The sequence below is a fragment of the Gymnoscopelus microlampas genome (assembly GCF_963454915.1).
Source record: "Gymnoscopelus microlampas genome assembly, chromosome: 4".
NCBI classification, from domain to species: Eukaryota; Metazoa; Chordata; class Actinopteri; order Myctophiformes; family Myctophidae; genus Gymnoscopelus; species Gymnoscopelus microlampas.
Window position 1 is genome coordinate 14,801,090 of NC_139941.1, and position 12,407 is coordinate 14,813,496.

Below are 12,407 nucleotides of genomic sequence, written 5' to 3' on the forward strand. Positions count from 1 at the left end.
TCCGTGGCGTGACCGGGGGGCAGGGGGGGTCTGGGGTATGACTGGCCACCCCAGGTGCCAACCACTCTGAGAAGTGAGAGCGCACCAACTCTTGAGTGAAAACTGACATGCCTGGTTTTCCGAGCATCTGAATGACAAAAATGATGGTCTGATGCAGTAATTGCAAAATGCGATAGTTGTGCCTTCTTTTACAGCCTGCTCTGGACTAGAGTATTCAAACATGCATCTACATGTAACAAAACAAGATTATAATCATGTTTAACCATGGGATGAATTAATATTAATTTGAATGCATTTCAAAAGACAAAATTGGAAAATGACATTAGCAAATAAGCTGATATCAGAATGCTCTGAAATAAGAGCAGATATTTTCTCTCTCTAAATTTAGAGTAGCCAATAATTCTTACCCCCTTTTTCTCCCCAATAACTCGTTATGCCAATTAATTCCTGCCCACACACATTTCTGTGTTACTTGTCACTGCTGTTGTGTCCTACTGACTCATCTGCCAGTAAAGAGCCCCCACTGGGACAGGTGCCGCCCCAGCCCGTAGGAGTATGTGCAATGACCAATATCACCCTCCCCGCCCATCCTCCACTGAACACAGGTCAATTGTGTTAGCATAGACGCCCGAAAAAGACGGATGCACCACGGTGGATTCAAACCCACAACCTCTGTGGTTGTGGGTTCAGATTTGAGCAAATTTACGAATGCACCAAAATATTACCCTTGTACCACTCTATGTTCATTATTATTTATCATAAATTAAACACAGGAATGTGACACACTGTAATGTTAATAATTAAAGTAGATACCCCAGTCAAAAAAAGTAGATACAGCTAATAGAGGAGACCAAAATGGTAATTGTTCCGACGCATACTTCATTCTACCCCCCACTTGGGCCACCCCAGTCAAAAACGTCTGGCCATGGAGCTGGACAAGCAAGTTAATTTACGAGTCCATTTGGTTCCATTTGTACACTCTTCAGAGTTAAATTAACACTAAGTATTTTAATGAGTTGGAAAATGCACTAAAAATACTTTTGATGTCATGCAGTTGGACTTGCAAGTGATACATTCACAAACATATTAGTCTCGCGTAGCCAGACAACTATTACACAATCTCTGAATGCTACGGAAGCATTCGAAAATAACAGTCCGGCCACGTGAGACTACAGATGATGAATGAGACTGTATTCTTTATTTGTTGATTTGTTTTGTTGACATCACTAACACAGGTGTTTCTTGTACATCTGGCATTTGGTAATATTTCTGCATTCATGGGAAAGATTTAGTCAACTAGCTCTTCATTGTACAGTGAATCGGGTGAACAAATTAAATCAAAAAGATATAATACAACTTTGTCACACCAACAAGAAAGGAATCGATCTATACATGCATAATTCATTTACATATACAAATAATATATAAATGTTGCAAAGTATACATGTACAGTATGCACACACAGAGAACAGAGCAGAATGTCTCTATATCTCTGATACACTCACAGACATAGAGGTAATTATCCCGGAGGCCATGTCATCTGCCTGCCTCCCATGACATGGATGTGAAGGTGGTACACAGACTGAGCACCATGCTTCCCATCATTGATTACTGCACAGAACAAAAACACAAAAGTTACACAGTAAAATCCTCAGTGTTAACTGTGTTAAGTGTTAACTCTTTAATGGAACAAATCCTGAGAGTACACATCCTTGAGAGTGCACAAATTGAACCAGCTATACCGAATATTTCACATCAAAATAATTCATATAAATGATGCCTCATTCATACAGGTTGATTATGCATTATTCGTAGTGTGGAAGTTCAGAATAATCAACCTTGCTCCAAATAAATAAAGATCAGGTTGCTTTATTGCCGCGGAATATTCACGTTCTGTGTGAATGTAATCAAAACACAAACAACAGTAAAGAAAAAAAGATATAATAATAATAATAATAACTAGAAAAAGTGCTCCTCGGAGCACAACTCTCCGCCAGAAGACTTGTGTTGGTTCGAAGGTCGCGAAGGTCGCTATCCCTCTTGTATATGTAAGTGTCCTATCCATCCTGTCTGGGTAAGTGTCCTCTTCCGTCCTGTCTGTGTAAGTGTCCTATCCCTCCTGTCCTATCCGTCCTGTCTATGTAAGTGTCATATCCCTCCTGTCTATATAAGTGTCCTATCTGTCCTATCTGTCCAATAAGACAGATAGGAACAATTGGACCGCGACTACCTGACTACTTCCGGTTCGAAGGTCTGGGAGTGAGCTAGTGGCCGGATTTTCGGTATTGGAATCTGGCTTATCACAGTGACACATGTATTTATAGGTCGCTATCCCTCTTGTATATGTAAGTGTCCTATCCAACCTGTCTGGGTAAGTGTCCTCTTCCGTTCTGTCTGTGTGAGTGTCCTATCCCTCCTGTCTGTATAAGTGTCCTATGTCATATCCCTCCTGTCTATATAAATGTCCTATCTGTCCTATCTGCCAATTATGTATCAGCCATGCAGCCATTTCATGGTTCCCGTCTTACCTCACTCTGACAGTGGCGGAGACACTGTCAGAGTGATGCCATGTATATATAGGCCCGGTGGCGTCACTAGCCAATCAGATCACAGTATTTCACGTGTTTTTCACGTATTTTCACGAGTAATAATGCAAATAGAATTAATAATCAGGTTTTTACAGTGGACAGACATAATGTGAATATAATACAGTTCCCTCTCCAGTCATCACACTCTACTACTACAAATAATACCTTACCCACTCTGTAGCCGTCGTCTAGAGATTCTTTCTTGGCTACATTTTTGGCAACAACAAGGAGGTGTCCTAAGAGCTAATGGTTGAAAAAAAGAATAATATTATGAGGTCTGAACCAAACCATTTTCTATTTGCATAGTAAATATTCAAACGAGGACAGTGATCAATAGGGTACAACAATATGACCACTGAAGAAAGACATGCCATTTAGACAGTAAAAAATAAATAAATAAAATAATAATAATAATAACCTCTGCATCATCATCTTTAGCCTCACTAATTCTTGGAATAGGAACCCTTGGGATGACAAGGAAATGGACAGGGGCCTGGGCGTTGACATCTCTGAAAGCCAAACACTGATAAACACAAAGCAGAAGCAATTAACTTTCATAAAACATGTAAGTTATTTGGCTACAGACCAACTACTCATACAGTGCCTTGCGAAGGTATTCACTGTTAATTCGCTGTTAAGTTACAGCCTTATTCAAAAATTGATTCAATAAATAAAATAATGCTCAGAATTCTACACACAATGTTGCATAATGACAAAATGAAGAAGCCTTTTTAGAAATGTTTGCAAATTGTTAAAAATACAAAATTGCTAAATCACATGTGCATTATTATTCACACATCAATACTTTGTTGAAGCACCTCTGGCAGCAATTAGAGCCTCAATTCTTCTTGAGTATTATGCTATAACTTGGCACACCTATTTTGAGGCAGTTTCTCCCATTCTTCTTTTCAGATCTTCTCAAGCTGTATCAGGTTGCTTCGGTGCACAGCCATTTTCAGATTTCTCCAGAGATGTTCAATGGGGTTCAAGTCTGGGCTCTGGGTGGGCCACTCAAGGACAATCAGACTTGTCCTGAAGCCACTCCTGTGTTATCTTGTCTGTGTGCTTAGGCTCCATGTCCTTTTGGAAGGTGAACCTCTGCCTCAGTTTGAGGTCCAGAGCGCTCTGGAGCGCGCTTTCATCATGGATCTCTCTGTACTTTGCTGCATAAATATTTTTCCCATGATACTGACTTGTCTCCCAGTTCCTGCTGCTAAAAAATATTCCCTCAGCATGATGCTGCGACCACCATGATTCCCTGTAGGGATGGTGTTGGCCAGGTGATGAGCAGTGCCTGGTTTTGTCCAGACATTACACTTGTCTTTCAGGCCAAAGAGTTCAATCTTTGTTTCAACAGACCAGAGAATTTTTAGGTGCCTTTTGGCAAACTCCAAATGGGCTGTCATGTGCCTTTTACTGAGGATTGGCTTCCATCTTGTCCTTCTGGAAGGTTCTCCCATCTCCACAGAGCAACAGTGGAGCTCTGTCAGAGTGACCATTGGGTTCTTGGTCACCTCCATGACCTACACCCATCTCCCTCAATTGCTCTGTTTGGCCAGGTGACCAGCTCTAGAAAGAGTCCTGGTGGTTCCAAACTTCTTGCATTTACAAATGATGGAGGCCACTGTGTTTGTTGGGACCTTCAATGCTGCGGAAAGTTTTTTTTGGTAACCCTCCCTAGATCTGTGCCTCGATACAATTTTGTCTCATAGGTCTACAGACAATTCCTTTGACTTCATGGCTTTGTTTGTGCTTCGACATGCAACTGTTAACTGTGGGACCTGATAGAGATAGAGACATGTGTGTGCCTTTCTAAATTATGTCAAATCAAAATACTTTACAATAGGCAGACTCCAATCAAGTTATAGAAACATCTCAAGGATTATCAGTGGAAACATGTAGGCACTTCAGCTCAATGTTTTTTTTTAAATTTAATACATTTTTGAATAAGGCTGTAACATAACAAAATGTGGAAAAGGTGAAGGGGGGTGAATACTTTCGCAAGGCACTGTAAGTGTTGATGACTTTTGACACTCCTAATGGAAACACATTAAAAAAAAAACATTTCAGTGCACATTCATATGTTTACCGCTCTTGTATTCTGCTTACCTTGTCATCCTCATAAATGATGTTTGCGGGAATACTTTTGTCAATTATTTTGGAAAATATGGTTGGAGCTGGGGACCCATACTTCTTACTTGCCTCTTCTGCCAGGCGCACCTCGTCACTTTTGGTGCATAACTGTCTCTGTGAAACATGTACAGTAGAGGAAATGTTTTGAGTTCATTAATGTTCATACAAATGGAAAGTTACATCATTGTAAATTCAATCCAGTGGTGGAACATAATCTAAGTGCATAGGCCTACTATGTACTGTAGCCTACTTGAATTACATTTTCTGCTACTTTAAACTTTTACTCCACAACATTCCAGATTGAAATATTGTACTTTTTACTAGTTCCACTATATTTATTACAAGTTATTATTATTATTATGATACAATATCATACTTGTTCAGCAACAAGCTAGCCAATATATAGAATATATAGAAATAAACTATAATTAGCTGCAATATTAAATCGATATGCATCAATCATTTTAATTCAGTCATATTATTCTGAATGGCCATTCTGCATAATCATGAGTAGCCTATTTACATTTTTTGGTACTTTAGCAATCAGCATATTTTGATTGCTAATGCTTTTATACTTTTCCACTAACTTCACTAGCAATCAGTACATTTTGATATCAATACTTTTGTACTTTAACTTGAATTCCAGACTTTTACTTTTACAAAGGTAAAAGATTGGAGTACTTTCCCCACTGTTGGCGGTGGACACTGACTAGTGACTAACAACCTGTATGTCTGATCCACCGGGACTACAGTGTTCAGCCTCAGTCCATGAAAACAGCAGGTTTATTACTATTATCAAGAGGAATACAGCAGTACAGTTACAGTTACAGATTACTGTTGGACCAGGTACCTCTGCTCCACATGCACGACGGACAAAAACACAGCTAGTCCTGAAGAACTGCGTCCGTGGAATTACACGAAGAATCATTATTATTACTGTGTACTGTCTGCAAAGCTGTGTTCCGTGAGCAGAAAAAGTCACGGTTAAGAAAATGGGGAGCTTTACTTATTTTAATTTCTACTGCCGTGTGGGAGGGGGTTATATATGCTGAGGGTGTTATGGTTGTATTGTGGTCCAAAGCTGAAAACTCCGCACTCCGGGTTGTGTCAAGAAACAAAACGTGCGCCTACCCACATCTAGCCTATACTGGGATCAATTTACTTTGCAGGTTGCTGATCCGGTCTGGGTCTCGAGCGGATACGGAAACGGTGTGTGGGTGTATATGGGTGTGCACATTGCCGGAAACAGTAGGCGGGCTCTGAACCGGATCACACGTGTTAATTGGAAATAGAAACCAGGCTTTCCACTGGTACTGCATAGATCTGGTGACGTCTAACCGGAAAGACCGGGGCCTATTCAAGAGCACCTGTACAAAATATTTTAGATGCTAAAATATCAGTGGTGGAAAAATAACTCACATGTTTTACTTAAGTAAAAGGATCAATTCCACAATGTAGAAAAACTCTGTTACAAGTAAAAGTCAAGAATTAAACATTTACTTGACTGAGTAAAAGCACCAAAGTAGTAGTATTAAAATAAAGTACCAAAAGTAGAAAGTAGTCATATTCCATTTCACAAGTTTTCAAATGTATACAAATCTTTTGAAAATAGCAGATCTATTCCTATATACTTCGGCTATTTTCAAAAAGCCGATTTACAAGATTTTTCATACAGATTTTGATTTATTTTTATACATTCTGCACACTTTCACTTTTGGCACTTTAAGTACATTTTGATGCCAATACGTTTGTACCTTTAATCAAGTACATTTTCAATACCAGACTTTTACTTGTAGATACTGCAATGCAGGGCGCTATACTCTCCCTCACATTTGAGTAGGCCTACTTTTTCCACCACTGCTGTCCAGCCAGCACCCCATACAAGGAGCTGAATGTCATATCCAAGTCTGACATGGACCTTATTTGGACATGGCTGACCTGTGGAATCCATGTGGATATCACAGACTCATCATGACATGTCAGGATGACACGAGTAGTCTAACTGACGGTATAAAAGAGAGGTCTCCAGAGAAAGGATGAATTCAAACAACGCTCTTGAATTCTCCACCATTATTATCTTCAGGACTCTTGACACCTTTATTTTAATACAATTCAGATTGACTCAGGTGGCCACAGCTGGATCCTCTGGACTCTTGAATCACCTTCCAAACCACACACACACACACGGTTTAAATATCCCCACCACTGTCCTGGTCGCAGTCAACCTTTTTATTAGTATTGTTTCAATATAGCCTTGTTTTGATGTGAAATAATCCAGGGACTCATACTACACACTACACACTCCGGTACAGTAGGTGGCGGTATGCGCCTCAAAGCAATTGCAAAACTATCATAAAAGAAGCCCGTCAGCTGACACATAACACTTGAAGAACCAACATGGCGGCCCGCACCACCAGGTTGCCCTTGCAGGCGTTCAACAAAAACACCCCTCTGTTGTTCAGGAGGCTCGTCCACAGCGCCGAGGCAGTGGTCCCGCAGGCGGTGTATCCGCCCGTGGTCTGCTCTCTCACGGCTAAAAGCAAGGCGGCACGCCGGCGGCAGACGGACGTGCATGTGGAGAAGGTGCGTAATGTCACTGTGCATGAAAGACTCGAGCTGCTCACCCGCATCGAGCGGATGAAGTACGTGGTTTACCCGCAGACGTTCGCCCGCAACGCGGATACATGGTACCAGCACCTGACCAAGACGGCGGTTCTCCCCGGCCTGCCGGAGATATTCAATTTGAATGGTCAGGATGAGAGTGAGAGCTCCACCATCATCACAGAGGATGGACATCAGAGAGCGTCATCATCCCCCCCTAGCGGCGGGGAAGAGGAGGCACTGCTGCTGGATGATGTCAGGTCCTATGTCACACATGCAGTCTTACAGGTAGGGATGCACAGTGTCAGTGGTGTAAAGACTACAAACATTTTTTTTACTTAAGTAGAAGTATCAATACTGCAATGTAGAAGTACTCTGTTACTGTCAAAATGTACTCTCACAATGCCTCGCAATGCCACGCATTGTGAGCTTTTCAAATGGCAGAACTGTATATTGGAGTAAAAGTACAATATTTGCCTCTGAGATGTAGTGGAGTAGAAGTAAAAGTACTGACAATTGGAAATACTCCAGTAAAGTACATTTTTTACTTTACTGGAGTACTTCCAATTTTCAGTACTTTTACTGTAAAAAATACATTGAAAGTGTACCAAGTACAGTACTTGAAATTAACTGAAGCTGATATTGCAATACAGGGTTTGCTGCAGGGTGTACCTTATACAGTAACTGATTCTGGGTGCAGATGGAGATTAAAAAAACTAAATAAAAAAAAGTTATTGGATTTATTAGGTCTACTGATGCACTGCACACATATTATTTAGTTCAAACAACTTACAATGTATTTTTGCTTAACATTTTTCCAACTTGTTGACCCTTTTGAAAACCTATCCAGAAAACACGGGCCGAATCTGCAGCCTTCATCACAAAAGGCTTTATCCAATATATTATTTTGTTATCGCTTTGATACCGATATTGCATTTTTAAGGCCGATGGAGATATGATGACCAATTATCCCTACTTACAGGAGTTCTGGCACATGAAGAAAGGCAGACCTTTCCTGCAGAAACAACAGGAGCACTCTGCGGCCCCCTTTCTGCGGAATCTGGTGTCTGGACTCACCAATATGCTGATCAAACGCAACCCGGTGTTCTCCCATTCATGTTTAGGTATACAGTCAAATCCTTAGGGTTCATGGGGGTGTAAGATAAAGGGGTCAGTAACAGGGTTCTCCCCGTCTCCAGCTCTTAAGTAAACAGAAAATAAATCTTCAGGTTGGGATACCAATTGTTATCCAATCAGGAGAGGGAACTCATTCATGATACAGGATAAACAAGGGGTATTGAAAGTAATGAAATGAAACACAAAATGAGAAGACAAAATTAGAACTGGAACAAAATATTTTTACAGGGTTCGTTCTTCTGATTGGATGAAATTGGTATGTATTTTCTGTAGTTTACTAAAGAGCTGAAGAGTTGGGAAGAATTAAATGGAATGTAGAGCAACCAAAAGAATACCTTTGAAAAAAAAAAATATCACTTTTTTCTTTTCTTTTTTTACAAATTAACTACCGGTAATTGATTTACTATGTGTAATTGTGGCATTATCGTTGTTAGTCTTAATTTGGGATTTTAATTCCTGAGCAAATGCTCAGTCCATGTTGTTGCTATTCGTAATTGTATTATGTCTTCTCACACCCCAACATGCTTTTGCTTCTTTTTTTTAAAAAGATATTAGCCCTCAGGTGAATTTCTATTGGCTGAGAGGACAAAGGATAGTCCCTAGAGGTCATCGGAGAGGCAGAATAGAGACAACCCGGTTCCAGATTGATGATAAACCACACAGTCAAATTAGGATAACCCAACAACTGCCACAGGTAAGTTGATCAATAATAATAGTGTGGCACAAAGTCTAGGGGAAAATAAATGTAATGAATGGGCTAAAACTGTGAAAACAAAACTTGTTTAGTGGCCCTTTATATTGGGACGATACAGTATCATGATTGGTTTACAAAGCAGTGGGTGTAGGTTTGTTAGCGTTGGTTATCTCTGCTGTTCTAGTCCATACTGTACATTGAATGTATGTCAATAGGCCAAAGAAGTACCTCCACACATTTACAATTTTTTCTGTAAGTCAGTGGGGCTCGGATCATACATCATAGATGTATTTTGTCATAGACAACTGATGTCACAGGCTGGCGAGTGGCTACATGAAGTCACGCCGAAAACAGTCAAGCATTCAGTTTCCTGTGTGTACTATAATGATCTGATCTCATGTACTGTATGTTTCAGTTCACCCCCCTGGAGGATTCATACACAGCTGAAGTTCCAGAGATCAGCCTGGCTCCTGACAGGTTGCCGTTGTTCAGGCGCCAATACCAAAATAGCATCTTCACAGGTAAGACAGCATCCTGCAGCAAATCACACCCCAGTCTGATTTATGTTAATCATCCTCACGTGGTCCATGTCCAATTAATATCAGCAAAGCGGTGAGTAGTATTTCTGGGGTTTACCACGTGGTCAGTTTTCTCTCTCCTCACTGCGTTTCCTAAAATAAAGGAGACGCATTTCACAACTGGGGCGTGTAATCCAGTCAGTCCAAGTGCAGACGGCCAGAACAGTCTAAGTCTCTAAGTCTATTTGTATGCCCTTTAATACTGGTGATGGATCAATGCACAGTCACAATACCTATGCCTCTAGTTCTATCTACTAATGGCTCATACATTATGCAAACCTGACCAGCCCAAGCCAAGGCACAGGCGGCCAGGTCGGATGTTAACTCGACTCTTACATTGTTGTCTCCGCCAGAGGTGGAGAGTATGTTTTCGTCTCCGTCCTTCCGTGTGTCCGCCAAGCTAACATTGGTCATGCTACACGTGACAATATGTTGAAAGGGTGTGCTTTGATTGGCTAGCGAGACGCATGACGACATAGAAACCTATAAATAGGTGTATCACTGAGCTTCCATCAGCCAAGCTAACATTGGTCAAGTGACACGTGACAATATGTAATATAAATAGGTAAGACAGGATTAATCAGGAACAGTAATGGCGGAGACCTGTGCTCCGAGGAGCACATTTTCTAGTTAGTTCTATTGTTGTCCTATTTTAATTAGTGTTACCCTACTTCTTATGCTACTTCGTCTCTACCCATACCTGTATCTTTGTTTCACCCATACCAGGTTGCTGCATTTCTCTTGGGATCAATAAAGGTCTATCTACTGCATCTATTCAACAAGGGTTCCTCAACTTTTCCCTGTCTCCCTGTCCCAGGTGCCAAGGTACCAGACCCAGCATGTTACGGCCACACACAGTTCCACCTGGTCCCTGATCGCTATCACAGGGACAGAATGGCCAAACGTAATGAAGCAGACCAGGTGGAGGTCTTCCTCAGGGCCAATGGCATCACCAGTCTCTTCGCATGGACAGCAGCTCAGGCCATGTACCAAGGTAGGTTGTCATGGCAGAGATGTCAAATGCACAGCTAATTTCATATTTCGTTTTTTTTTCAACGATGCCCAAATTGATATTTATCTGAAACGATTGTGCCAGGGACCTCCAATTAGAGAAGAAGATTTGTTTTCATACATGTTTCAAAAATATTCACAATTCTTCTAAATCCTTAAAAAAAATAGACATAAGATAGGGTTAAAATGGTTAGACTGATTCTTATTCTATATTAACTAATCTTTCTCGGACCCCCCTTGGAACCCCCTCAAGGACCCACTTTATTATTATAATTTCGCAATTGAGGTTGGCTGCAGCCAGCGACTACTATGGCTATTTCAGGGTCCGTGGCATGGAGAAGTGGGGAACCCCTCATGTAATACTTTTTTTCTTATATCTGCAGGGTTCTGGAACTGGGCGGACGTGAGCAGGCCGTTCGTGTCCCAGGCTGTCATCTCAGACGGCCAGTACTTCTCCTTCTTCTGCTACCAGCTCAACACTCTGGCTCTGTCCGTGGAGACGGACGCAGACAACCCCAGGAAGAACCTGTTCTGGGGCACGGAGAGCATGCGTCTGTACGAGGGGGTTGAAGACGGCACGGTGGTGGGCCTGGACGACCGCGTCCTCAAACTCCTAGTCCAGTTCCTCATGAACAAACCATCTACTGTGTAGGTTCTTCCGACTAAGGTGATGGTTCCTGTTTAATTTCAAGGACCCCCTGTTTGATATGCATCAGGACCCCGATCTGCACTGTAAAATCCTCAGTGTTCATTTGTCTCTTTAGAGTGTGCAAATGGAACCAAATGGACCTGTAAGGGTGGAATGAAATTTATCCAGTATGATCGATCCCTCTATCACTGACCTGCCATTAGATGGCACTGAAGTGTTTCAGAATGTAATGCACGCTGTGTTTCTTCAGCATTTTACAGGAGTGGGCCTCAGCAAAGCAGTAAATCCCTACATAGTTATTTATATACATGTGACGCTCCAAGGCCTCTTAAACAGCTGTGAGTCTGACATCCAACAAGTTTGATGAAATGTATAAGGTTCTTGATGATAATACATTACCTGTGAGTGTTCATGGTTAGGGCCATTCTTATTTACCCGTCCGTTTGGTTCTGTTTGTACACTTGAGTTACAGACCCATAAGGGTACATTTGATTCCCAACTATCAATCATTTAGCTTGTTCAATAACACGGGACTCGCCATCTCTCCAGTAAACAGAAAATGCATACAAAAAATACATAATATTTGAACAACATTTGCTTCACTTCACTTATGATAATAAAATAATGTTGTTTAAATAAACTCACTTTACACTCAAGAGAACAAGGAGAGTGTTTTGGACTTGTCTGTGCTGCAGAGAGGAGTAGATGCATAAAATGTAATCACTATGAACATGGATACAATACATCTGATCTTGTGTTGGAGAAAACCAACATGTCAATCTATATTGTACATGAATCACTGCTATTGTGTATGTATTTATGCAGAGATAAATAAAGTATGCTTTTCATAGTTTTCAAATGTTCATCATTGTGTCAGAAATGCTACTTTTTCAGCTCACAAAGTCACTACATACTTTGGTAGGGTTCGTTAGATTATAGTTGGACTACTCATCCACTAGGGGGCACACAGTCACATAAAATAGCTGTTTACAAAGTTCTTTGACACAAACACAATT

General features: G+C 41.0%; 2 protein-coding genes across 2 annotated transcripts; one reads left to right on the top strand and one right to left on the bottom strand.

Annotated features, from left to right (window-relative positions):
• Positions 1-1,179: 1,179 nt before the first annotated feature.
• Positions 1,180-5,719, bottom strand: hint2 (histidine triad nucleotide binding protein 2). The gene is made up of 5 exons (XM_084054189.1): positions 5,572-5,719; positions 4,698-4,835; positions 3,007-3,111; positions 2,759-2,831; positions 1,180-1,611 (listed from the first exon to the last, which is right to left on the bottom strand). Exons 1-5 carry the CDS (start codon positions 5,647-5,649, stop codon positions 1,520-1,522), a joined length of 486 nt encoding a protein of 161 aa, XP_083910315.1. The 5' UTR covers positions 5,650-5,719; the 3' UTR covers positions 1,180-1,519.
• Positions 5,720-7,104: 1,385 nt separating this feature from the next.
• mrps30 (mitochondrial ribosomal protein S30) lies at positions 7,105-12,254 on the top strand. Its single transcript, XM_084054249.1, has 6 exons — positions 7,105-7,610; positions 8,305-8,446; positions 9,008-9,153; positions 9,569-9,674; positions 10,549-10,725; positions 11,126-12,254. The coding sequence occupies exons 1-6, from the start codon at positions 7,119-7,121 to the stop codon at positions 11,392-11,394; spliced, it is 1,332 nt and encodes a 443-aa protein (XP_083910375.1). The 5' UTR covers positions 7,105-7,118; the 3' UTR covers positions 11,395-12,254.
• Positions 12,255-12,407: the final 153 nt, after the last annotated feature.

Excerpts from the sequence above, each read along its gene's own strand:
- hint2 (XM_084054189.1), bottom strand. The coding sequence starts at position 5,649 with ATGATTCTTCGTGTAATTCCACGGACGCAGTTCTTCAGGACTAGCTGT. Across the intron at positions 3,112-4,697 it reads TCATTTATGAGGATGACAAG|TGTTTGGCTTTCAGAGATGT; the intron begins GTAAGCAGAATA and ends TGTGTTTATCAG. Across the intron at positions 2,832-3,006 it reads CTAAAGATGATGATGCAGAG|CTCTTAGGACACCTCCTTGT; the intron begins GTTATTATTATT and ends TTCAACCATTAG.
- mrps30 (XM_084054249.1), top strand. The coding sequence starts at position 7,119 with ATGGCGGCCCGCACCACCAGGTTGCCCTTGCAGGCGTTCAACAAAAAC. Across the intron at positions 7,611-8,304 it reads TCACACATGCAGTCTTACAG|GAGTTCTGGCACATGAAGAA; the intron begins GTAGGGATGCAC and ends CCCTACTTACAG. Across the intron at positions 9,154-9,568 it reads TAACCCAACAACTGCCACAG|TTCACCCCCCTGGAGGATTC; the intron begins GTAAGTTGATCA and ends TGTATGTTTCAG.